A 24179-nucleotide genomic window follows, 5' to 3' on the forward strand; every position below is an offset into this window, starting at 1 on the left:
TCCTCCAAGAGGGGGAGGACGGAAAGTTGCACCCGCTGGCCTATCTGTCAAAGAAATTCTCGGGGGCAGAGCGAAATTGGGCAATTTGGGAAAAAGAGGCGGCTGCAGTAAAATTGGCCCTTTCCACCTGGAGGCATTGGCTAGAAGGATCCGCGATCCCATTTGTAGTCTGGACGGATCATAAAAACCTTCAGGCACTTAAGCAGCCCCGATCGCTTTCCGCCAAGCAAATGAGATGGGCAGAGTTTTTCGCCCGTTTCAACTTCTCCCTAAAGCATCTGCCGGGTAAAATGAACTTTTTGGCAGATGCATTATCACGCCTGCCCCAGTACAACAGCAAACGAGACCCATTGGTGGACACCGTTTTCACCCCCGCCCAACTAGGGATGGCCGCCGTGACGCGCAGCCACGTAAAGACTGATACGCCCATCCCAGGGGGCTGGGTCCAGAAGGAGATGTCACAAGATCCGGAGTTTTGCTCCCTCCGCCCTGATCTGACTGAGAAGGGGGGGCTCTTTTTTAAGGGCGAGAGACTCTTTGTTCCTGTTTCGGCCAGGGGAAAAGTTTTGAAACTTTGCCACGACGCAAAAACTGCTGGACACTTTGGTTTTGTAAAAACTCTGCACCTAGTCAGGAGACAATATTGGTGGCCGTCCCTGCGCAAAGATGTGGAGAAATATGTGCAGGGATGCCCTATTTGTATTGCCTCAAAATCGGTTGGAGGCAAGAAAAAGGGGCTATTGCAACCACAGCCCACCCCCTCTCGTCCATGGACAAATGTCACTATGGACTTTATTACGGACCTCCCTCCCAGCCATGGGAACACCGTTATATGGGTGGTAGTAGATGCTTTTTCCAAACAGGCTCACTTCATTCCCTGCACGGGGGTGCCTTCAGCACCAAAATTGGCTTCTCTTTTCATTGAACACGTGGTACGTCTGCACGGGATCCCGACACGTGTCCTGACGGATCGGGGCCCCCAGTTCGTTTCTAAGTTTTGGAGGGAACTCCTGAGACTTTTGGGGGTGGAGCAAGCCCTCACTTCAGGCTATCACCCTGAATCAAATGGCCAGACCGAAAGGGTAAACCAAATCCTGGAACAGTACTTACGTTGTTTCATCAATCACCAGCAGGACAATTGGGTCTCTTTATTACCGATGGCTGAATTTGCCTACAACAATGGGGTTCACGCCTCAACTGGGGTATCACCTTTCAAAGTAGTGTATGGGACTGATTTAGCAACAGCCCCCACCTGGGAGCTCCACTCCACTGAGGCTCCTGACATAACTAAATGGGCAGCCACCATCAGTACAGGTTGGCCAGAAATTGTAGCTAGCCTCAAGGAGGCAAAACAAGCCTATAAAGCTCAAGCGGATAAGAAAAGAGTACCTGCACCTGACTGGAAAGTGGGAGACCTGGCCTATTTGTCTACTAAGAACCTGAGGTGCCAACAGAAGTCAAAGAAACTTGGCCCTAAATACGTGGGGCCATTTAAGGTGATAAAACTGATTAATACTGTGACTGTTGAGCTAGCTTTACCAAAGACTTATAGGAATGTGCATCCGGTTTTTCATTCCAGCCTGCTGCGGAGAGCTCCGGTCCCTGACGAGTGGCACCCTCCTCCAGACCAGCCTGTGCCAATTTTCATCGATAAAGACACCCACTATGAAGTCAACCAAATTTTAGACTCTCGTTTGCACAAGGGTCGCCTTCAATATCTGGTCGATTGGAAAGATTTCCCCTCGGGGGACAAAGAGTGGGTGGAGGCAAGGAATGTGAAGGCACCCCGCCTCCTCCGGGCTTTCCATCGAGCATTCCCGGATTGTCCTCGCCCGGTAGATGCCGGCTAGATGGAGGAGTGAAGTTAGTTTTAATGCGGAGGGATGTCAGGATTGTAGAATCTCTGTCATAAATTAGCCTGAGTTCCTCCATGTCAGTTATACTGCTTAATTGAACCTGGCGCCTGCTAGCCCCGGCCTTGTAGTTGTAGCAATAAAATAGAATAGTGATGTTATTCTAACCTTATCTTGTTATGGGCACACAGGGTTGTTGTCAATTCTCTCAAGGATGGGAGTTTGGAATCCTGTTGTTGTTTCACATATGTCTTTTCTCACTAACCCCCCTCCTTGGGAACTGTCAAGTTTTGGGCGGGAGAAATGTATTGATAAGCTGAGGCAAATCTGGCTTCGAGTCAGATTTGACTTTCAGTCCAATGCGTATAGTGCTAATCAATAAAACTATTTTCTTTTGAATAAGTTTTGTTGTGAGTTTCCTGTGCGTCTGACATCAGGCCTCCTTGCATCCTTCCTGACTGGCTCCATCCTTTTCCAGCCTTGCACTGCTCTTTTTGCTAGAAAGGACCTGCCTGGATCCCAAGCCCCGAGCATCTTGCTAACAAAGGACAGCCCGGCCAATCTGACTCGCATTGACCCTGGTGCAATGCCCCGTTCCTTCAAGTGTGCTAGGTATTGAAGCACCAAATTTTCCGACATCGGCCAAGCCGCCTGGTGTCCAGCCGCCTTGGCAAAGTCCACGAAGCCCTGAGCTGCTCCCTCATATGCTCGCCGGGTGGATGGGGCCAACGATTCCCACACGCCCTGGAGGATCAGTCTTCCCCAAGGGACCACAGTCTGGCTGGAAACTCTTCTGGCTCCTTGTTCGCCCCGGGGGCCAAACGCCAAAATCTGTCGGTCTGGGAACGAGATAGAGCGTCCGCTATCTCATTGTCCACACCTGGTACGTGCCTCGCCCGAAATGTAATATTAGCATCCAGACAAGTGAGCACTAACTTCCTGACTAATCGCATTACCCTGTCAGATTTCAATGACTGTTTGTTTACCACTTGCACCACTGCGATATTATCGCACCAAAATTGGACCTTACTGTTTGCGAAATCCTCCTTCCAGAGCTCCACCGCCACCAAAATGGGGAACAGCTCCAGAAAGGTGAGGTCCCTACGCACCCCCGCTGGCCAGTTCTCTGGCCAGCCCGCTGCACACCAGCGGTTGTTGTAAAATACTCCGAATCCCAGGCTACCTGCTGCATCAGAATGTACTTGCAGCGCCTCCCCCAAATCAATCGGTGTTTGCCATATGGTGACCCCGTTGTAGCGTTGCAGGAAGGACAGCCATACCCTCAAATCCTCCTTCATGCCCCTGGTAACTCTAATATGATGCCCCGCATACCAAGCCCCCCTCGTGGCTCTGGCCAATCTGGCACTAAATGCACGTCCAGGAGCTATTACCTTACAGGCAAAATTCATAAGCCCCAGTATGGATTGCAGCTCTTTCAATGTGCATTTCTTCCTCCCTAACATGCCCTGCAGTCTGTCCCTTAGTGCTCCCAGCTTGTCCTCTGGCAGCCTAGACAGGCCCAAGACCGAGTCCAATTGAATACCCAAATATGTGAGTCTGGTTGTGGGTCCTTCCGTTTTTTCCTCAGCCAGGGGAACCCCCAGCTCCGCCGCCACGGCCTGGAAGGCTCGCAGCCTTTCTGCACATGCATCTGTTCCTCTGGGGCCTGCAAGAATAAAATCGTCTAAATAATGACTCAGGGCCTGAAATCCATGCGCGTGCTTCACCGCCCACTCCAAGAATGAACTAAATGACTCAAACGCAGCGCATGCCACGGAGCAGCCCATGGGCATGGCCTTGTCAACGTACCACTGGTCGTCCCATTTCATGCCCAGAAGGCTGAAATCCGCAGGATGCACCGGTAGGAGCCTGAATGCGGATTGCACATCACATTTTGCCATCAGGGCCCCTTGTCCACATTCCCTTACCATTGCTACTGCCTGGTCAAAAGAGGCATATTTCACTGAACAAAGTTCTGGTGGAATAAAGTCATTAACCGAAGAGCCTGCGGGATAAGATAAATGATGAATAAGCCTGAATTGACCCGGCGTTTTCTTTGGCACTACCCCCAGGGGAGATACCCTGAGATTGGGCAGTGGCGGGGACTTGAAGGGACCTGCTATGCGGCCTGCAGCGCACTCCTTAGCCAGCTTCTCCTGCAGCACGCCTGGCATTTCCAATGCGGATTTTAGGTTAGAGCAGTTGGTTGCTCGCCTGTCACCCATGTATGGTATGCGAAAACCTTCCCGAAATCCTTGCAGCAAATATGCTGCCTTCTCCTTATTGGGGTAGGCCTTCAGCATTCTCTCTAGCACACTTACCCGTATTGGGGTATGGGCGATGCTAAGCAGCTCCACCGGGATGGCCTCAGTTGGGCTTTGCAGTGGCGGAAGGGGTTCCTGCGCCCGATCCGCCTTCCTTCCTGTTGGCAGACCGGGCTCCTCGAAAGGGCTGCTGTGCCCCTCCAGCCCTGTTACAGTACTGGCCAGCATGCCCTCCCCCGCAAATCTCACACACGTGATTGTACCTGCACTGCAGGCGTTTGCAAGCTTTCCTGTTGAAGTCCCAACAGGGTAAGCCTGTTAGCCTCCTAAATGATGATGCCCTCTTCTCTCGCTCCCTCGGACTGCGCATATGAGGCCCCACTTTCACCAACCAGGAACCCTGGTGCTTAAGATCCCATCTGGCTGCAGGATTGTGGGAAGCCAGTTCCCTGACTTCCCGTTCGTAATCCATAGCCGCTTCCTCCCCACCGCAGTCTCGAGCCTCAAGAACGTGAGAGAGGAAGCGGGCCAGGTGCCACCCCCACTCTGGGTAAGCTGCTGCGATTAAAGCCATATACTCAGTAAAGCCTCTGAGCCAATTGCTGAAATTACGCTCACAATGCTGTATGTCTCCCTTCTTTTTGTCCCTCTTAGCCCCTGTGTCGCCCCCTTTTCCTGATTTGACAAAGGAAAACAGGTCTACAAAATAGCCTTCCAAAGCCTTTTCCCTAAGTTTCTTTGGGAGATGGATCCCTGGGGGGGCGTCCGTATCCCGATAATTGCCTGGAGGTTCTTGCATTCCTCCTGCTACTGCCCCAGCTGCCAGCAGGCGTCTAGCCGCAGCCCTGCGCCTATGTAGCCATGCTGGGAGGCCTGGGGCAAACGCCCCTTCCAGCCAGTAATGACCTTCTCTGTGTGCCCCATCACTGTCACTTGATGACGTTGACTCACCATTTGAGTGAGTGCACCGCCCCTTGCAGCGACGCCGCTTCGCAGGCCTGCGATGCTTCTTGTGCTTGCGCGACACCGGAGCCTGCGAGGGCTCCTCTGTCCCGTGGCTCGTGCTCTCTGTGTCAGAACTCGTGGAGCCGGAGCTGGGATGAGCGTCTGAGCTGGGGGACCTCCCATGCCCTGAATGCTGTGACATGGCACGGGCATATCCCCGCCAGTATGCTGCTGCTTCCCCGCCTGGAGTGCCCTGCCTTTGTTGCGATCCCTCACTCTCTGAGGCCTCGGAGGATCGCCCAGCGCCCGTTTCCTCCCTGTCCCGCCGGGCGCCTTCCCTCTTGTCTCGCGTTCTGGGCCTCCCCCCCATGCCACTGGGACCTGGGCTCTCCAGCCTACCTCCCCTGGCACTCATAGGTGCCCCATCCCCCAATCCCCTGCCATGGCGAGATGAGGAGGCTGGGGCCTGGCGCCGCCCCCTGGCCGCCCTCGGTGTCTCTGCCTGCCGCGCCTGGGGTGCCGGGCCTGCCCGCTGTGGGCTCGCTGCCTCCCCGCCCCTGGGCTGGATCGGCCCTAATACCGGCTGCCCCGCGCCTCCGCCCTCCGTGCGCTGCTCCGCGGCTCCTCCCTCGGCCCCTAATCCTGGCCCTTTCTGCTTTGGAATGGCCCCCACCCATGCTGCCCGGGCTCGGGCTGCGCTCGCCCGTTTTGCCACGGCCCTCTTCGTGGGAGGCTCCGGCTCCTGACCTCCCCTCCCGGCCTGCGCCTGGGCTCGGCCCGGCGCCTTTTTGGAAGCCCGTTGCCGTTTTGGAGCCATTACACCTGTTCTTGCTCCCCCTCCCCGAAAGCCAAGCCGAGGGAGAGGGAAGAGCGAGCCGCGGGCGGAGATGAAAGGTGGAGAGGAGAGTAAGCGGAGGGTAGTTCTTCCCGATGGCCTCCCAGTCCCCCCGCACAACCTCGCCTCGCCCGGTGCTGCTCGCTGGCTGGCCGAGGAAAGAGGCCGCCTGCGAGCACGTGGCGCCTATTTAAGCGCCACGCTTCGCTCCTCCCTCCCCGGCTCCGTACGCCGCGCATTCGCACGGCAACCTGCTCACGTGCGCCGGGGAGGGGGATAGAGCGCCCAAGCACGCGCCATCCCTCCTCCGCCCCCCGCCTCGCCGCTTCTCTAATGGCGGCCGCGGTAAGTCGCGGCCGCACTTTATTAATACAGAGAATAGTAAGTTTCCAGGTTTAGATTAAATGCTTAACATTAAACATAGAACAATATGAGCTTTCGGTCTTCTTAAGGGGGTCTCATCTCGTGGCTTGCTACATCTTGTCGTTCCCGTAGACTTATATTCTGACCCATTGGCCTTTGGCGTAGAAAGTGCAGTTGTACTCTTTCCCGCAGAATATGCATCAATAAATCTTGAGGCCGTTGCACCTCCTGGACTCTAGTATCAATACAATTTTTTCCCCAAAGAGCTCCTTTAAATCGGTTACTTTCACTACAGATCCATATATCTTTTGATTGATTTTTGTACACTGTTGCTTTAAGATGGCTGTATGTCTTTTTAAAAAGGGTGTCCTTATCTGGGCTGCAGAACTCCGACATCCCCTTTTCTGTCTCCAGAATTTCAGGGCCATTTCGCACGGCTTCAAAATAGCACAATGGTTGCTAATTGAAAACGCTACTAATTTGGAATAACCCACGACGTCGTAGACAATCTGCAACACTCCTGAAACCGACCCGCAAAAAGCGCTTCGTTGTAGCGCTTTCAGGGGAATCCCAAAAAGTGATACACTCCTGCAACCAATAGCGATACACTCCTGCAACCAATCTGCAACAATAGCGATAAAGACCTGTGCGTTAACATTGTTGCGGTTTCTTCAGAGTCCCTCCTCCTGAGCCTGTCCTCCAAACTTCCGGCGAAGCGATTGCCATTTTTTTTTCCCCGAGCGAGTGGAGATCAACGCACCGGCGAGCCTCCGTTTAGCCAGTGAGGCTTCCCAGGCTGCAGTCCCTCCTCGGAGCTGTTTACAGTCACTAAGCACAAGAAGCCCGCAGAAGCCCGTTTGCTGATGTATTTTCCCTTTATTTTTCACACTGTTTCGGCTGAAAATCGCGCCCGTGAGGGGGGGGGGATTTTTTTTTTCCACTCGGAGGCAGCGTGGCCACGATCAAATGACAGCTCAAACAGAGGCTTCCCGGCTTCAGTCCCTCCCCTTCAGTCACTAAGCACACACATCTCACACATTCCATTCAGCCGAAAATCGGGCCCGTGAGAGAGGGGGGGATTTTTTTTTTCACTCGGAGGCAGCGTGTTAACGATCAAACGATCAAACGACAGCTCAAACACCCCAGGCAGCTGGATGGGTCTCTCCGTTGCAACGAATCTACCCAGATTCGTTACAATGGGTCTGTTTTTTTAAAAAAAAATAAACCTTCCTTAAAGGGAAAGGGGCTGTTTGGGAGCATGCTAACGGCTGCCCATTGGCTGCTTGACGGCCAGGGGCGGGACGAGCTTGGCAATAGCGCTTCCTTTCTAGCGATTTCTGCCGAGACCGGAAGCCTGTGGGAAACGCTAAAAAACGCAACTGATTCCACTACAAAGGCAGGTATGCATAACGACGAATTCCACTATTTTAAATGGCGATTTTTCATTCAGTGACCAATTTGCAACAAAGATCCCCGTGCAAAAAGGCCCTCAGATTTCTCCGAGATAGAATATGGCAGTCATCCTCTGGACCTGGAACGCTGACAGCCTATAATCCAGGGAGATATACTCCCTAAAGGATTGGAGACGGCCCCAAGAACTTCCTGGGTAGAAAGGTGAGGTGGGGTTTGCGTACCCCTCCTCTTTTCTGCCAGTTGCTTGTGCGATTGACCCCTGTCAGGCTTCAGAGATAGCAGAGCAGATGCCCTGCAACCCTCTCAGAACGACATCTTAGCCGGAAGTCCCTCTTGTATCATATTTGTTATGTTCTTATAGGCAATCGCAAGACAGCATGTTTTGCTTCTGTTGTGCTTAGCCTTGAGCACTCTGATATCTACATGCAAGGAATTTGCCAGCGTGCATATCCCATCAGCTTCCTCCCTGCTTACAAAAACTTCAGGTAACGTGGCACTTGCCTGAGGAGCTGATTTTGTGTCCTGTGTCTGCGACACATAAATCTTTTGAAGGAATAATTCAGATAAAAGTTTTAAGAAGGAAACACACACTAAGGGAGCAGTCCTAAGCAGGTCTACTTGAAAACATGGCCCATTTTATTCAATGGGGCTTACCCTCAGGAAAGCATTCTTAGGAATGCAGCCTAAATTCAGTAAACTTTATCAACATAATGAAAATCCAAGAGGCACTTTGGGGGTATGTATAGCTTTGAGAAGAAGAGGGCAAAGGATGATACGATAGCTGTGGTTAGCTATTTAAAAGGTAGACATGTTGAAGAGGGGGCCAACTTGTTTAGTGCAGCTTTAGAGACAAGGACTAGGAGCAATGGATCCAAATTATGGGAAAGGAGGTTAAATATTGGGATGCATTTTCTAATGGTGAGGGCTGTTCATCGATGCAATATGTTCTTCTCAAAGGGTGGTGGAGCCTCCTTTGCTGGAGGTTTTTAGGGGGAAATTGGATGAGCACCTGTCATGAATGTGTGGTTTTTAAGTTACCGAGAAGTTGGGGGGCTGGACGGGATGGCCCTTTGTGGTCTCTTCCAGCTCCGTGTGATTCTGATTCTTCCCAGTTTTCCTTGCATCTGGTCCCATTTTCAGTTTAAACTGGGGGGGGGGGGAGAATTCAAACCACGGGGAAGGAAAAGATTAGGCAGCCCCTCCTCTGCCCATTTTCCACAGACATCCCATTCAAACAAGAGCATTTAATGGCCATTACAATGACCATTTTAAGCAGGTCAAGGTGTACAAGGAGATGAAGTCAATCATTATCTTTAGCAAACAGTTCCATTGAGAACTAATGACATTTTTAAAAGACTGTTTACTTCAAAGCTGTATGCAAATAATCTACAAAACCTATAATAAGTCATGCTGCCCAGAATGTTCCTGTATGTTACCCTGGTGCAAGTACAAAATACAGATCTGGAAACAGCCAATGATTTCTGCCAGCAAGAATGCCTTTGGTTCTAGAAAATGTTCAGTGGTGATATATCTCCTTAGTTTTCAGTCATTCCAAGATTTTGGTGCTTTCCCTACCTGTGCTGTTGTTGATTATTCTGGTACCGTTGCCTAAGAAATGCCAAATGGCCGTGCTGGGCACGTATGATGGAAGGGTGAGCTGTAATATTTAGGTTTTGGAAACATAAGCTAAACACTCCCTGACACACCCTAATTACACTAGTAATTATCATAGATTTCCATTGCATAGTCTGAGGAGTTGCAACATTGGAAGAAGTGAGTTTCCAAGACTATAAAATAACAGTGTGTGGGTTTGTGGGGGGAATGTAATTTCATCATTGTGGTGTGCTTCCCAGGATGATTCCACACAATGACTGACCCTGGCCAAATTGCCAGCCTCTGTGTGAAGGCCCTGCTCATGTGAACAGTCTAGAACTGGTTTCAAGGCAAGGGCAAACCGCAGTTTGCTTGGTCAGCTATGGCCATGAAAAGGAGCATGGCTAAGTTCAGGGCTTGTAGGGCTAAATCTGGGTTTGCCATTCTTCCTGAGGTCAATGGAGGCACAATGGAACGGTATCGAGTGCTTCCTGCACTGTCTGATGATCCCATTAGTGGTGGTTGAAAACATAAGGAACTCAAGATGTAGAGGCATAGTGGAGAGGTCCTTAGCAGCTTCCTACTCTAACACTGATAGATAGCAACTAGATATTAGGGGGGGGGGATTTGTCACAGTCCGAGTAGTTTAGCAGTGGAATCAGCTGCCTAAGGAGGTGGTGAGCTCCCCTTCACTGGCAGTCTTCAAGCAGTGGCTGGACAGATTTTTCTCATGGAAGCTTTAGGCTGATTCTGCATTGAGCAGGGGGTTGGACTAGATGGCCTATATGGTCCCTTCCAGCTCCATGATTATGTGATTCTATTCATCATGGCAGTTGGTAGGTAAAGAGATATTGTTCCATGCATGTTAGAGGGACTACTGTCTGTTTCATTTCTTCCAGCCAGCTTGGAGTAGGTGTTAACAGGAGGGGCCTCTAATCTGGAGAACCAGGTTTGATTCTCCACCTGTCCACATGCAGTCAGCAGGGTGACCTTGAGCCAGTCACAGTTCTCTCAGAGCTTTCTCAGCCTGCATACCTAACAGAGTGTCTATTGTGAGGAGAGGAAGGGAAGGCAATTATAAGCTGCTTTGAGACTCCTTTGTGTATTAAAAAGTGGGGTACAAAAACCAGCTCTTCTTCCTGCTGGCATCATAGAGAGACAACTTTGTATAGTAGTTGTGAACTGTGAACTGTGTAAGTAAAATTGAATAGCTAGTAAAATTGAATGTCACTCCTTATTGTTAAACTATAACATGGGAATAGCTAGGTTCAGGTCCAGTAGTTCCTTAGGGATCATCACAATTTTGGGATAATGCGCTTTCAGGATTCAAACTCTCTGTCAGATGATGAGAGCTTTGTCTCTTTGAAGCTGAAACCTTGAAAATCTTGATGGTTTCTAAAGTGCCACTGGACTCAAATCCAGTTGATTCATTATGGTCCAACATGGCTTCCCTCTGAAACTTGTTGGAATATGCAATATCTGCAGTGTGCATAACTAAGCAGAAAATAAAGGGTGTCCTGCAGGGGGCATCAGAAGAGATGTGTATTTAGCATAAGTAGGATAAGAACTTTCTGATAATCTCCAAATTATCTCCTCCACTGTCCTGATTGGTTCAACAGGATAATTCCTGCTTTTTGAGTGCACTTCCTCCCTACTTGCCTTCAGAACAGCAGCTGAAGAATGACTGCCACTAGACAGATAGTTAGGTCTCTTGATCTCTTCCTATGCATAATACTTTCTCTACATAAAAAAGCTATTTTATTCAGCAGCCTGGTGCTCTGCTCTCTCTGCATATTCAAACTCTGCCAAAACTATCTGAATGAGATTCATTAAGCACATATCTGCTTTTGAGGATGCTTGTATTGTTGTGGGATTTCTGAAACAGCAGCCCCCATGTTGGGTGTCCCCCCCCCCATGTCATCAAGGAGTGTTTTCCACAAAGGTAGTCTGGGAAACAGCCCTCACCAATCTCCATAAATAGACTGAGCTCTTGTATATTTTTTCAAGCCAAAACTGGCTATGCTGATTTGACCGTTAATGCTCTGATGTTATATTTGAATGTGATTTTTCAAAGGTTAAATATAAACTACAGAACATCAGGTTTCATGGTGTTTGGAAATGAACTGAAATAAGGTTCACCCATCACTGTTTAAAAATTTCAGACATTTAAATGATCCTTTCTAATTCTGGTGCTCTCTTCTGCAGAGACATCTATCCCCAGTGGCAGGTATAATAATGATTTCAGCCTGTACAAGAAATGGTTATTTATCATCCTCTCTTTCCTCCCCCTTCTTATGCAAATAGCCCACTCAATCTCAAAAGGGAGACAAACTATAAATAAAAAGCAAGAGGCTATTTTGGGGGAAAGAAACACTTCTTGTTCTTTGTGTAAACATCTATTATCTTCCCCCATTTATTTCAGTTTATCTAATCTCCGTCACAAATTCCGAATTTAGGGCCAAATCATTTCATTCAGTTCCTCCCAAAGTTTGGGAACAGAGCATGCTGCAGTCTCCTATCTGAGAGTGGGAGTTACTGGTGGCCACAGGTTCAAGGGGGAAGGCAGGATGAGATTGGACACATGACTACAGAACATTTACTAAATGTCCTTTGCATTTAATAGAGATTTTGTCCCTTTCAATTGGAGGGAGTTAGAATAGCCGGGCAGGAATTCAAGAAACTAGATTCACGAGCATGTCTTGACAAATATACTCTTGGTATAGCTAGATAAGAGTAAGGAGCCCATGACTGGAACTTGAAGAGGAGCCCCCACTGTCCTGTATTGTGTAGGCAGGGCCAGGCAGGCCTCCTTGAGAGACAGCTTGGTGTGGTGGTTAGGAGTGTGTACTTCTAATCTGGCAAACCGGGTTTGATTCCCCGCTCCTCCCCCACATCCATTTATATCTTACCTTTCTCCACAATGGGAACTCACAACAGTTACATCCTCCTCCTCTCCTCCATTTTATAATCCTGTGAGGTGGGTTACTGAGAATGCATAACTCGTCCAAGGTCACCTAGTGACTTACACAGCAGATTTGGGGATTTAACCTGGGTCTCACAGATCCTGGTATGATACACTAACCACTACACCACAGAGGCTTTCATAGCTGCTGTTGAACAGTAGCAAGCAGCCAGTCCTGTATGGGTTATGAAAGCCTCATGAGTCCTTCCTCAAAGTCCAAATAGCTCTGGGAAGGGCTTCTCCTCTTTCCTCCTGCCTTTTACTGACAGAAACCAAGGCTTGAAAGCTGGCAACACTGTTGTGTTTGTATAGTAACCCCACAATGTTCGCTGCAGATTTCGTTTTGTAAAGGTACAGGTGCTCTGTACCTGGTCTATTCATGGTTCTAGTCTCCAGATTTAAGTATCCACAGATGGGGTTGATGACAATCACTGTGGGATCCTGATTCAGATAAAACCATATGGCAGGGGTGACCAAACTGTGTCTCTCCAGATGTCCATGGACTACAATTACCATCAGTCCCTGCCAGCACCATTTCTGCATTAGAAGATGCACGAATGATGTGTCGAAATGTGAAACTTATGAGCAGTGTACTTCCAGTTGTTTTAACTTAGATGTTCGCCATTTACTTAACTGACTAATTATAAGGAAAAACTGAGGGCATTTCCACACCCATTAAATGTAGTGCCAAAAGAAGTTGCTATATTCCGGCCCCTCCATATGACATCACCAACATCCAGTGTCTGGGCTGTAACCAGCTTGCTACATCCTCCATTTTAAAGCACGAGTTTGGGAAACACTTAAAGTGGATTCACCAACCTATTTAGCATGAGCTACCAGACAGCAACAAGCAGGCAACCAGCAGGGGGAAGATATGGAGGCTCAAATGCACTAAAGGTGCCTGCCTTGTCCCACACTCGCACCCGCCTCCCTCTCCCTTGTTCCCAGAGACAGGAGTTTCTTTTTAAGAATAGCTAACTTCCTGGAGCAACAAATAGGTGGACAAGCGTGCAGGTGATGCCAGAAATAAAAGAATTTTTTCCAAAGTTGTAACACAAAGCATGCCTCTTGAAAGTATCAAAGGACTCATGATCCCATAAAGGGTGGTGTTCAAAAAGGACTATGCATCTATGATTCTATGCATAGGCATTCCAACAAAGAAGTACGATTAAAAAAAAATTAGCAGGCATCACAGGACTTTTAAAACATGGAGAAAGGGGATTGGTTACCTGAACTGATTGACACATTGCTCTCTTCCACCATTTCCAGCAGCAAATGTGGAGGGTAAGACATGTGAAAAGAAGGCAGACAAAGGCGAGACAGCAAAACAGCAAGGAGGGGCTGGGAGACACAATAAAATTTAGCGCTTTGCCATTCAGCTGGTGTAATGCTATTTTTGCTGATGTCCAGAAATTGCCTGAAAATGAGAATATAAATGGTAATGACTGGGGAAGGCACTGGCAAACCACCCCGTATTGAGTCTGCCATGAAAACGCTAGAGGGCGTCACCCCAAGGGTCAGACATGACCCGGTGCTTGCACAGGGGATACCTTTACCTTTACCGTTAGGGTGAATTGCCTACTGTCCAGGGATCATCTCCTTCTCCCCTGAGTGTACAGTTCCTTGTGTAGAGCTGTCAAATAAAAATGGATTATCAGGAAGGAAAGTGTGGTGAGTGAGTGAAATCATAGGCATTCTGTCATATCAGGAAGGAAACAGTTGGAAGTGCGATCAAGGTCAGGACCAAGGTCAATGTGGCTTCAGGAGTATTGACTAGAGCTAAGGATTATCACACATCCTTGGGGAAGAAGCAACAGCAAGCCTACATCTTTTCCATCTTTACTGATAACAGCAGATAGCAGTGAATGGAAACTTGCATGCCAGCCTACACAGTGCACTGGTGACTAACAGCATAAGCAATCAGGAGGCTGATAGTGAAGCAATGTCAACACCAAGCTTGGGGAAAAAAAGAACAACCCTTGGGAAGGCTGCCTTACATATATTAGAAGCCTCACAGAGCTCCTTTTCCAAGGCTGTAGTGCCAACTGCATCCATACTTCATGGTTTTGTGAAACGACCCAGCATACAGAAATACTGGATAGCACCAGTAATCATGCACAGTGGCAAATTAAGTCAAGAAAATGGACAGTGTTGTGTGAAGGCGCTAAATTCACAAGAACAGTCATCTGCAGAGTTTCTGTAGTCTGAATGTATTGGGTTTAGGATAGTAACTCAGCAGAGGGATACTTGGGGCCTTTCCGCACAAGGACCAATCATAGAATCATAGAATCATAGAATCATAGAATCATAGAATCATAGAATCATAGAGTTGGAAGGGGCCATACAGGCCATCTAGTCCAACCCCCTGCTCAACGCAGGATCAGCCCTAAGCATCCTAAAGCAGTAAAGCAATGTTACTAAATGTTTTCAGTATGCAGAAACGCTATATTTAATAGTGGAATTTTGTCATTCTGCATACCTTTAATTCTAGTGGAATATTGAAGTCCCAGTAGCGGTCTATTCATTCCCCACAGGTTTCCGGTCTCTCTGGAATAACAACAAAGGAAGCAATATTTTTCTGCGCTTCTTCCCGCCGTCAATCAAAAGGAACAGCCAATGTTTGTGCTCCAGAAAAGCCCCTTTCGCTTTAAAAACTGTTTTTTAAAAACCCGAACACACCAGCCGCAACGAATATTTGTTCAATCATTGTCTTAGAAAGACTTTTTTGCTGGCATAGGAGCTGGCGCTTAATCGTTTCCGCGTTCTTCAAGTAAACCCCCCCCCCCCGATGGGCGTGATTTGTGGCTGAAATTACGGGCAGTGTCGAACAGAGGTCTGTATTCTGCTTGGAAACTTTAAAGACACTTGCAGTAGGGAGCTTTGTTTTACTGTTAAGCACTTCTGTGGAGGGACTTTAGCCGGAGAAGCCTCGCTCGCTTGTTGCTTTCGCAGGTCTAAGGGGGGGAAAATGGCGATTGCGTCTCTGGAAGCTCCGGGGTGCGAGCGAGGGAAGGACATACTTTCTACCGCTATTTTGAGAACGCACATGCTGATGTGTTGCAGCTTGTGCTCAGAAGTGTAGTGGTTTTTTCAGGGGGAATCCACTTTTCTGGATTTCCCCCTAAGCTCTATAAAATTCCAATTGTTGCTGGAGTTTGGCGAGGTTTTTGCGGTTTGCTTACAACGTCATGCGAAACGTTAAATTAATAGCATTTATGAAAGGTAAGACTTTGGCTACATTTAAGTCATGCGGAATGGCCCTTAGTTAATTCTTTAGGCCAGATCTGGTTCCTGAAGCAATCCAGTACTTGGAGTCAGTAAAGGGCTGGATGAGGGTAGACAACCTGAATGTAATCCTGACAAGACAGCAGTTCTCTGGGTTAGTGGAAAGGCAGACCAGGGACTTGAGATTTCTCCTGTCTCGAATAGGGTCATACTTCCTCTGGAAAGCCAGGCTCTTTGCCTGACACCTTACAATAGTGGTTCTCTACCTTGGGGTCATGACCCCATTTGGGGTCACTTGGCCCCTTCCCCAGGATTGCCAGGTTGCTGTCTGTGGTGGCGGCCAGCGACGGCAGTGGCGGGTGGAGGCAGGTGGTGGCGGCAGCAGGCAGAGGCAGTGGCGGGCGGAGGCAGGTAGAGGTGGGCGGAGGCGAGCAGAGGTGGTGGAGCCATAGCAATGGCTGCCTCCATGCCACCTTGATTGTTGTGTGCCTGCATGCGTGTGCTCAGTTGGGATTGCAGCAAAGGTAAGTTTGAGATCCGCTGCCTTAGAAAGGCTCTACCGTGGCTCAGAGTGCTTTTGCCCACTTTCAGCTGGTGCATCAGCCACAATGGCTCATGAACCAGTCAGATGTAGCTTCAATGATACACGCCTTACTTACATCTAGACTGGACTAGTGCAATGCACTCAACTTGAGACTGCCCTTGAAGTGTGTTCAGAAGCTGCAGCTAGTACAGAATGCTATGAGTGGATCGCTGGTCATGGCCAACTTTCAGGGGCATGTGAGCCTGCTCCTGCTACAATTACACTGGTTACTGATCCACACTGCAGCCCTTTTCAGAGCCCTTGTCTTTTAAAGCCCTGCGTGGCTTTGAACAGGAGTATCTGAGGGACTGTCTTCTCCCACAAATTATGATCTGGGACTTAAGGTCACAGGGAGAGTCCTGTCACACTAAACAAAGAAGCTTGTTAGGTGGGCACAAGAGAAAGGGCCTTTTCAGTGGCAGCCCCATGCTTATGAAACAACCTTTCCAGGGAAGTGCGCCTGGCATCCTCTCTTTCAGTCTTCAGAAGGCACTTGTGGAACAGTACAGCAATCTGTCAGATGAAAAGCCTTTTGTATTTACTGCACTGGATCCAACCCATTATTTTGATTTTACTGAATCATTTTCTAACTTCTTTAATCCAGTTTCTGAAATTCTTATGATACCTTATGCATATAAGGTTTCTATTGCACTCTTTTCTAATTCTGTGATCCAAATTGGTTCCATTCTTTATTGTATGATTATTACATTGTTTTCAGTTTTGTAATCTGCCTTCAGTTTCAGCAAGAAAAGTAGACTGTAAATAAATAAACAAACAAACAAACATATAAATAAATAAATGAAGTTGTGAAAGCCAGGAACAAGCCAGGGTCAGGTGCACGCTAGCTTAAGACACACTGGAACTGTTGTCTGAATGCAGCTTGCATGCTGTAACAGAGCCAGTTGGATTAAAGTAATTGTACATAGGATGCATCTCCCCAGCTAGCCAACATCTTGAGAAGGTGCCGAGGAGAGTGACAAGGATGATCTGGAGCCTGGGGAACAAACCCTATGAGGAAAGGCCGAGGGATTTGGGAATGCAGAAGAGGAGGCTGAGAGGGGACATGATGGCTGTAAGTATTTGAAAAGTTGTCACTTACAGGTTAGGGAAAAGCAGAGGATAGGACCTGCAGTAATGGGTTTAAACTACATGTGGAACGGTACCAAGTACCGTTATCAGGAAAAAAATGTTCACGGTCAGAGTAGTTCAGCAGTGGAATCGGCTGCCTAAAGAGGTGGTGAGCTCCCCCTCACTGGCAGTCTTCAAGCAAAGGTTTGGATACACACTTTTCTTAGATGCTTTAGGCTGATCCTGCATTGAGCAAGGGGTTGGGTTAGATGGCCTGTATGCATTCAAAATACCATTTAAAAACGAGGTGGTTGACTTGAGCCGTGAGTCCAGACTCCTCTATGTTGACTGGATGGCATAGGCAGCATGGTACTATATGTTCATTAATGTTATTATTATTTTTAAAAAGAGCCATAATTAGCAGGCATTAAAGTAAATAGGGTCTGGGTATCTAAGAAGGCCATTCAAAACCACAAGGACCCATTTCTTTGGGCCTTGTACAAACTTGTAACATGGGACCCCACACAGACATGCTTCCATCCAATACATACAACATCATGAAAGAAGATGATAAGGTGGCTAGCATGACCCAGCAGACCTGGGTTCAAATCTTCACTCTGCTTTTGGGATGACCTTAGGCCATTCATTCACTCTTCCATTTAACCTATCTCACAAGATTGTTGTAAGAATAAAATGAGGGAGCTGAACCAGATAGCCTGATCCTAGCTCCTTGGAGGAAAGGAGACTAAAGTGAGACTAAAGGAAAGTGAGACTAAAAGGTAGTACATAGATTTATTTTACAAATGATTATTCAATTTCTAAAATACCCTGAATAAACTAGATCATGGAAATAGGCTTAATGCCTGGTCTAGGCCTCGTTGGAAACCCAGGCACCAAAGTGAAGTGTGTATTAATTTCCTCTCAAGCCTCTCACCTTGTTTGGTCCAGTAACTTTGCATCAAGCTGGATCTGATCCTGAGCAGACAGGGAAGGGGGAGGGGGAAAAGATGAATGAGAAACCAAAAGTCTTGGGATCTCTTTCCCGACTCTGCTGCCAAAATGCCTGCTGCGTGACCTTGAGCATGCTACTTCCAATGTGCTTTTGATGGCCTGATCAATTAGTGTTACCCACTGCCCTGAGATCCCCTAGATGAAAGGCCTCAGAAGTGTCATTACTGGCCTTATTTGCAAAGAGCAGAAAAGGATCTGGCAGCCGCTTCTGTTTTCTGCTGTCCTTCTTGTTTTTCCCTACTGGCTCTCAGGTCCCTGAAACCTAAACTTGCCCAGATGGTGGCCCTGCATGCTCTCTTGAATGCTGGGGGCTGTGGGAGAGGCTGGCAGTTAAAGAGATGTCTTTGGTAATCAGAGAAGTCTCTTCCAGGGCAGAGAAAGACATTGCCAGAGGCTTTCTATAGTCTCGGTCCTTTTGATTTCCATGGCTCCTTTTCACAAGGCTTGGCTGGTTGAGCCCAGTTTTTCCTCTCCAGGGATATCACTCAGGCTAATACCTCAGACAGAGAGACAGATAACAGCAGACAGCAGACAGCCGCAGCAGCTTATCGGTCACATAGGAAAGGAGGATCGGGAGGTGGGAGGAAGGAAGGGAAGAGGAACTAATGAACCTGTCAAACGGTTCCATTGCTTCTGGGCAGTTTTCTTTAAATGCAAAGTTCCACACCACAGCAGCTCCAATTTGGTGCCAAAAGCTGAATTTTCTATTTTTATCTAGTCATCTCAGGGCAGGGTGCATGGTTTTCCACTCCTCTGTTCGGCCATCACAACAGGTCTGTATTAGGCTGAGAGGGAAACTCACCCAAGGTCCCTCCAAATATTTGCCAGAATTGGAACCTGGGTCTCCCCGGTTGTTCTTCAGCAGTTTAAACAGTCAGCCACGCTGGCTATGTACTAAGTGACATATTAAGCCATTGACAATAGCTGCTTATTTTGCATGATGAATAGTAGGGACCACCAAAGCCCATCCTAATCGCTGTATCCCAGGCTCTATTGTTTTGCTTCTGAGACCTCAACAGAAATTGTTCATGCTGTGCCAACAAACTGCACAGCCATAGGGCATAGGAATATGCTGCTCAAAGGAAGAAAGCATAGGCCATTACGCATCTTGCACACCAGTTATCTCCCTTTCTCAGTCCAGCTAATCTGTCAGTGCTGATGCCCACTTGGGTACCCACAAGGCTGCACTCTTCTGGCACACTCTTCATGCAACTGCCCTTAATGACAGACAGACCAGAAACCTAAATTGTTATAAAATACAACTGCCCATTTCTTGGTTGGAGAGGTCAGTGTGGGCATCTTCCAGCTGTTCTGGGACATCTGTACCAGTTGTCTAGTTGTTTCTGGGCTTAAATTAAAGTCCTGGTTCTAATGTTCATATACCTGAAGCACTATCATTTTCCCTATGAGGGACACCTGTGCACCTCCTGTCCTCCTCTCATCAGTATTTTTGTTCTCCAGTCTCCTAAGAGGGTAAGACCCTCCCCAGCCCCAGCTCAAACATTTTCTCTTGCAGCCCAAATCATGTGGAATGGCCTGTCTGAAGCAGTCAAGAAAATGCTGCCCCTGGACAATCTTTAGGGAGAATTGCTAAGCAGTCTTATCTGTTAAGGCTTTTCAATGATGCTGTGGAAGGATGTGCTTCAATTACATTTTGTGACTCAGCCTTGCTAGGTTATTTATACGTATATATTTTGTGTCATTGACTGGCAAGCTTTGTTATTGTTGGCCTATTTTCATGAGCCTCCTTTGGTGAGTGGAAGGAAGGAAGGAAGGAAGGAAGGAAGGAAGGAAGGAAGGAAGGAAGGAACGAACGAACGAACGAACGAACGAACGAACGAACGCACTTGAATTAGGAACTGAAATTTGTTGTCCAGCTGCCCTTTTGTTCCATGGCTCCCTAAATCCCACTTTGTAGGTGTTCTTCTCTGCCTTTAGCAAACCCCTAATCCCAAATCATATCATGTCCTCTGACATGTTTTGGGAGAGCTGATAGGCCCCAATGTATATTAATGCTTATGGTTTCTCTAATCAAGACTAGAGTTTCCTCCTGTTCACAATGGAACTGGAAGAGAACTGGAAAGTCCCATTTTCATGAGAAATATCAGCATGAATTCTGAGGGAAGGTAAACATTTCTGATGAGGTTAGTTGCATTTGTCATGGAGTTCTGCACAGTTTCTACAGTTGGGTTGCTTGGTCTTGAGATCTGCACAAAAGAGCCTTGAGAGTTTCCGATGCACATTTGAATCCTTCAGCTTGGGGGTCCCTAGCTGCAGTATGTTTTAACAATCATATTAAAGAAAAAATTTATAAATTAAAGAATGGTGCTGTTTATAGATGCCTATTCAAGGGGTTGCTTATTTGCTTTTTTGCCATCCAATGACTTGTGGAGACCTCTTGTGAGGTTTTCAAGGCAAGAAACAGAGGTGGTTTGACACTGCTTGCCTTTGCTTAGCAAGGTTGTAGTTATGAGGTATTCTCCTATCCAAACACTAACAAGAGCCAACCCTGCTTAGCTTCTGAAATCTGACAAGATCGGGCTAGCTTGTTTCTCTGTGTGTAGAGTAGCCAGGAGGTCCTATGATTGTCTGGTAGCTAGAAGTTCTTTAGCATTATTCAGAGTGCACCATGAGAATGTGAGCTAGAATTGCACCCTGTCTGTTCAGACAGGACCTCAACTAGACATGGTTTTGTTGCGGCATTGCCTATTTAAAAACAGTCTGCAGCCCTTTCAGAAGACATGGAATGACTTTCGTACGGCAACCACATGCCAAGCTAAGCCAGAAATGCACTGGTGACAGAGAGATGAAGCACTTTATGCAGTCTATTAATTCAGTCCCCCTGAGCGCCATAGTTTCCAGCTGCCACTGCTCCTGATGAATTACCACATTACAGTGCTTGTATCCACGCTCTTTATCTGGAGGTCTGTTTTCAGACTGCAGACATCGCATGCCAAACAGACTTCACGCCTGCTATTAATGCATAACTTTCTTCACTGTGCACACGACCCAGAATGCCAGCCACCAGGCTATCACCTTGAGAAATCACTCATCCTGCCCTGTATGTTAGACAGCTTTGCCCCATTGCAGAACGGAATCGAAGGTATGCAAAGTAATTTGGACAAGAAAAAACAGGTCAAGTCATACAATAATTCTGTGTCTGGCCATTGTTCTTCTTTCACAAGCCTCAACTGCATTGCACATATGCAAGTAAATCAGGTGAATTGTTCCATCATGAGCATTGGACCCAATTTGCACCTGGCTGTTTAACCCACATTAGAAAGATGTGGAGTGGCATGATAAATTGTGCCAACTACATAAGAAAAATCATGTTGGTCTTAAGATCTGAAGGTAAGAGGATTGTATACAAGGACCTAACTTTAAAAGATTAAACATCAGTTCACTAATACCAACAGGTAGGCCAGTAATTCCTAAGTGATGTATGAGAACTGATCAAAAGATCATGTAAGCCTGAAAGTCTGGAGGATGGACTAGATGGAAGCTTTGTATGTTCATTTGAAGCGAGTCATTAGGCTGACAGTCTGGGTCCTTGAAAATGCTGTTCTTGTAAGGACCCTGTGCCTCCCTCTAGCAAAATGGCAGCCCTAACCAAACATGATATCCCCACTTTGCTCAGAGATACAAATTGCAGAGAGCTACATTGTTTGAACTTAGAAACAAACAACTGTAGGGCTGCCTCCCACATCTCTCCTCCAAAGATGAAGGTTGGCATCGCTTGATGATAACATCTTGTGATAGGAGGCAGAAGTGAGCAGAAACACAGGAGAGTGAATGGGAATGGTCAAGAGGATGAAGTGGAGAGTGTATTGGGCAAGGAAGTGGGAAGAGTGAAGAGGGCTTGTCCTAGGATAACCATTGGATTATCTACTCTGATATTCTTGACTGACAGACATCAAAACAACTCTACCCATATTACTTATGAGTGCGGTCAAATGCTACCCAGACATGGGTCTTTTCATTCCCCCTCCCCTTCTCTGGAACAGGCTTTCAAAGGAGGTCAGAAAAGCTCCTGTTTGCTGGCCTTTGGGAAACGTTGCAAAACAGAATTATTTATGGAGGACAACTGGGGATGATTGGATAGTGGTTGGTACCAAAGCATTTCAGTTAATGTACTGAGCTGTACTTAAGATTGCTGGCTTGTCAGTCTGGTTTTGTTGTCATTGCTTTCATTTGTATGTAATTTTTATGTAATTTGAATTATGGGTGGATTTTGGAGAGGATTTCCATGTACGGAAAAGGGACAGTTTGGGGGGGATTCTCCATCCTACTGCTATCCCCAATCTCTCGAGCTGCAGAAGCAGCATCAGTGGGCCTTTGAGGCTGCAGTGGATGGGTGAGTGGGCAAGGAAGGCCCGCTTGACTGATAGACATGCATTATTATTGTTGTTGTTGTTGTTGTTGTTGTTATTGCTCCCAGCAAGCTGTCTCACAAAGATAAAACCCCAACAAAACATACAATTAATTACTCCATTAAGACCTCCCAATGGTGGCAACAGTTCCAAAACTAGCTGTTATCCAGATGCCAAGGGGGCTCAGGGTGCCAGTTCACCACACACAGCGATGGTCGCTTTATGCATTATTTATGACAGCACACCTGCATCTGGACAGACATTTCATTAATTTAATGGTTCTATCCCATACGTTCAACATTTCAAAAAAAATTTATAATGCTTACAACAACAGGAAAAAAGAGTGGGCAATTATAATCTAACCAGGCAGGAACAGTTTTTTTCCAGCTGCTGCTCAGTGAAAAGAGGTGAACGGAGCACACCTGTTTGCAGAAGAGCTGGCCACTGAGAGAATCCCAGAAGGAGCAGGCTGAGGGAAGGAGCCTTGTTCTCTTCCCATCTCCATGGGCAGAAAGGCTGATGGCATCACCCAGTCAGGTAACAGTTCATCAGGCTGCTCTTCCTGAAGCTGAGTGCAAGGGGAAATCACTCATGGGCTAGGTGACCTCAAAATAGAATACTTATGTCTATGCTATGGAAAGGAATGAAGTTGCAAATCCATTGACCTTTCCATTAAAATCAGAATGTGAGACCTCTTGCCATGTCACAAAGGCTTTGTACACGATGCCTGAGTGCCATGCTTCAATTTGCACTTTTGCATCAGTGAAAAATCTATGGCAACATCCTGAAAATTGCACTGCCTTGGAGTCCCGTGGAGCAGGATATACTATTCTGGCATCTCTTTCATCCGGATGGCCTGCTGATCTCTTCCCTGGGCCGCTCTGTACCAGGACACCATGGGGAGCTCTGCAGCCTCACCTGAGTTCTCTCTCATTAGCACTCAGACCTTTCATCTTCAGTGCTCTTTCTAATCCCACATGGTGGACAATTGTTGCAAATGGCAGGTAAAGGCCAAGACTGTGCTATGCTCTTAGAACTCAGCAGAGCTTGGATGCTAATGAGGAACTTGAATACCATCAGTGGCTTTTGGTATCATTCATTATATTCATGGCAGAGTTTATAGTTGTGAGCTTCCAGGTGGGACCAGGAGATTTCCCCATAATGACAACTGATTCCCAGACAGCGGAGATCAGTTTCCATCGAGAAGATGGCAGTTCTGGAAGGTGGAGTCTATGACATTGTATCCCACTGAGCTTCCCCCTACCCAACCCCCTCTCAAAACCCATTTCCTAATCTCCAGGAATTTCCCAACCTGAAGTTGGCAACCCTACCCAAGTTACTTACAGCACAATCCTAAACTGAGTAACTCCTTTTAGGAGTGCACAGTAAATCATTCTTTGAAACATCTTTATGTCCCTGCTAATTAATGAATTTCCTATAGGACTGTAAGTATTGCAGATGCAAATAAAGGTTTTTCAGATTGTCACCAAAAGGTCAATTGAAGTTATTGCATCTCAGACAATTGGTACATTTCAGCTTCCATTAACAACTGGATCAATATAAGAATGTTGCAGAACTGGACATTGGGTCTCTTCAGGGCTTTTGCATTAGGGTTCTGCAGAATATGATGCTGTATCTCCTGGAGAAAGAGAGGGAGAGAGGGAGGGAGAGATTCCCTCCTTCCTATAATTATT

At 47.4% G+C, this 24179-nt stretch overlaps 1 protein-coding gene across 6 annotated transcripts in view; it reads right to left on the reverse strand.

Annotated features, from left to right (window-relative positions):
* Positions 1–24179, reverse strand: part of LOC143839266 (uncharacterized) — a 69247-nt gene that overhangs the window by 20546 nt on the left and 24522 nt on the right. For 3 of the 6 annotated variants that reach the window (XR_013231679.1, XR_013231678.1, XM_077341074.1), the window contains exons 2-4: positions 14708–14775; positions 13785–13861; positions 13458–13645 (exon numbers count right to left, since the gene is read on the reverse strand). Coding sequence is in view for 4 of the 6 variants with exons in the window: in XM_077341074.1 (XP_077197189.1) it covers positions 13458–13521 (64 nt within the window). In the remaining 2 variants the exon portion in view is untranslated. The other 3 variants (XM_077341084.1, XM_077341066.1, XM_077341058.1) reach the window with 3 other exon arrangements.

The sequence above is a fragment of the Paroedura picta genome, chromosome 1 (assembly GCF_049243985.1).
Source record: "Paroedura picta isolate Pp20150507F chromosome 1, Ppicta_v3.0, whole genome shotgun sequence".
In the NCBI taxonomy this organism is placed as follows: Eukaryota; Metazoa; Chordata; class Lepidosauria; order Squamata; family Gekkonidae; genus Paroedura; species Paroedura picta.